This window comes from Austrofundulus limnaeus, unplaced genomic scaffold (genome assembly GCF_001266775.1).
Source record: "Austrofundulus limnaeus strain Quisiro unplaced genomic scaffold, Austrofundulus_limnaeus-1.0 Scaffold2012, whole genome shotgun sequence".
In the NCBI taxonomy this organism is placed as follows: domain Eukaryota; kingdom Metazoa; phylum Chordata; class Actinopteri; order Cyprinodontiformes; family Rivulidae; genus Austrofundulus; species Austrofundulus limnaeus.
In genome coordinates this window covers 5,481-7,093 of record NW_013954414.1, presented here as the reverse complement: position 1 = coordinate 7,093, position 1,613 = coordinate 5,481, and the positions used below count along the sequence as shown (strand labels likewise).

The 1,613-nt window shown below is 36.1% G+C and overlaps 1 protein-coding gene across 1 annotated transcript in view; it reads right to left on the bottom strand.

Annotated features, from left to right (window-relative positions):
- Positions 1-1,613, bottom strand: part of LOC106536870 (F-box only protein 11) — a gene marked incomplete at its 5' end in the record, with an annotated part of 11,481 nt that overhangs the window by 6,729 nt on the left and 3,139 nt on the right. Inside the window, 3 exon segments of the mRNA XM_014034213.1 lie at positions 780-886; positions 1,033-1,165; positions 1,317-1,400. Coding sequence (XP_013889667.1) covers positions 780-886; positions 1,033-1,165; positions 1,317-1,400 — 324 coding nt within the window.

Sequence of the window (1,613 nt, the reverse complement as noted above, 5' to 3'; positions counted from 1 at the left end):
CCTGCCAAATTTCATGTTGATTGGTGCAGCCGTTTTTGTGCTACGGTTGACCAAAAATCTCCGGAGGGGAAAAATAAATAAATAAATAAATAAACAAACAAACAGTACGAAAACAATGACTCCCCCTTACGCTTCACGTGCAGGGGTCATAATGCAGAACTAGAAGATAAAAAGTACAGTAAAAATTTATGAACATTTTAAATGGTTTTAAGGAAACTGAAAACAGATCCATCCATTTTCAATAAGGAAAACCATGGCCAAAAAGCTAAACATCTCAAAAAGCTTAAATTGTTGAAATATCAGACATGGYTGGTTTGTCCTGAAGGAGRTGAATGTTTTGATTTATAAATTGCTGAAATAGCACAAAAATTGTGGAATGAGATGCGTGCTGAAAAATATATGGATGATCTTAAATGTGTGAATGCTTATAATAAACTGAAAAATGATTTGGGTGGACATTCACTGTTTTATTTTCCCCAGAAAAATGTTTCACAAAAGGACAACTGTCACTAAACCATAGAAATATATGATAGAAAATAAGAAATAAAATTAAATTGGCAATAAAATACCAACAAAGTAATGATAAAAATAAAAACCAAGATACAATTCAGTTTAATTTCAGATTCACCAATTTCCCCAAAAACAAGGGACAATTAAATACTTTTTTTTTATTTCAACTGATTGAAGGTCAGGGAAACTCAACCATAGAAATATACACAGTGCACTGCAAATCTAAGTTTTGTTAAAAAATAAAATATAATAAAGAGATATCCATTTACCTTAATGGTCATGTATCCCACATATGCATCCTCCGATCCCTCCATGAAGACAAACGTTGAATCTCTGGTATTCTCTATGACGACCTTGTCTGCTACTTTACCAGGAGCTGAGGGCAAAGCAGAGACCCTTCATTAAAGCCCTCATACATACGCAGCTGAGCATGTATCAACCTTCTTAAGAGAACTATTGATTGCACGCAGCAGAGGCACCAAATCTTCAGTAACGYTCAATGMTAGATGGCAACATGCTTACCGGCACCAATCATGGTGATGGGGGACTCTATATAAATCCACTCATCAGTATAGATGCCAGAATGAACAAAGATGAGACCGTCGAAGTGGGCTTCTTGAACGCCACCCAGTGCATCCTCAATGGTGTCGTAATACTGTTAGAGGAAAGGATGCAGACACTTTTAGGTGGAACAAACGCATACTTAAAATTCAGCAGAGAGCCCTTTGGAAAAGCAACTTCTTCCTGTCAAAATAAATAAAACACTCCGCAATGCAAAATATCAATAATGAAGGACTTTCTCTTACCAGCATATTATCCCTGCCTTTGTATCTGCCAGGATTACTGTAGAAATGCTCTGCGAAGCCTGGCTTTACATGTGCACCTTTATACTGCAACACAAAGATGTAAAGATCAGAGTAAGTTGCTGCAGGTGATCAAGGTCTTTATTCAACCTGGCTATCAGACTACCTCTTCCATCAAATGCAAAAAAAGAAAAAGCAGAATTCTAGTTAGCAGAAAGAGGAAAACTGTAAAAGCTAAACTGATAGTTCRATTCAATTCAAAGTTTATTTGCAAAACACATTTACAACAACCTCAGATGA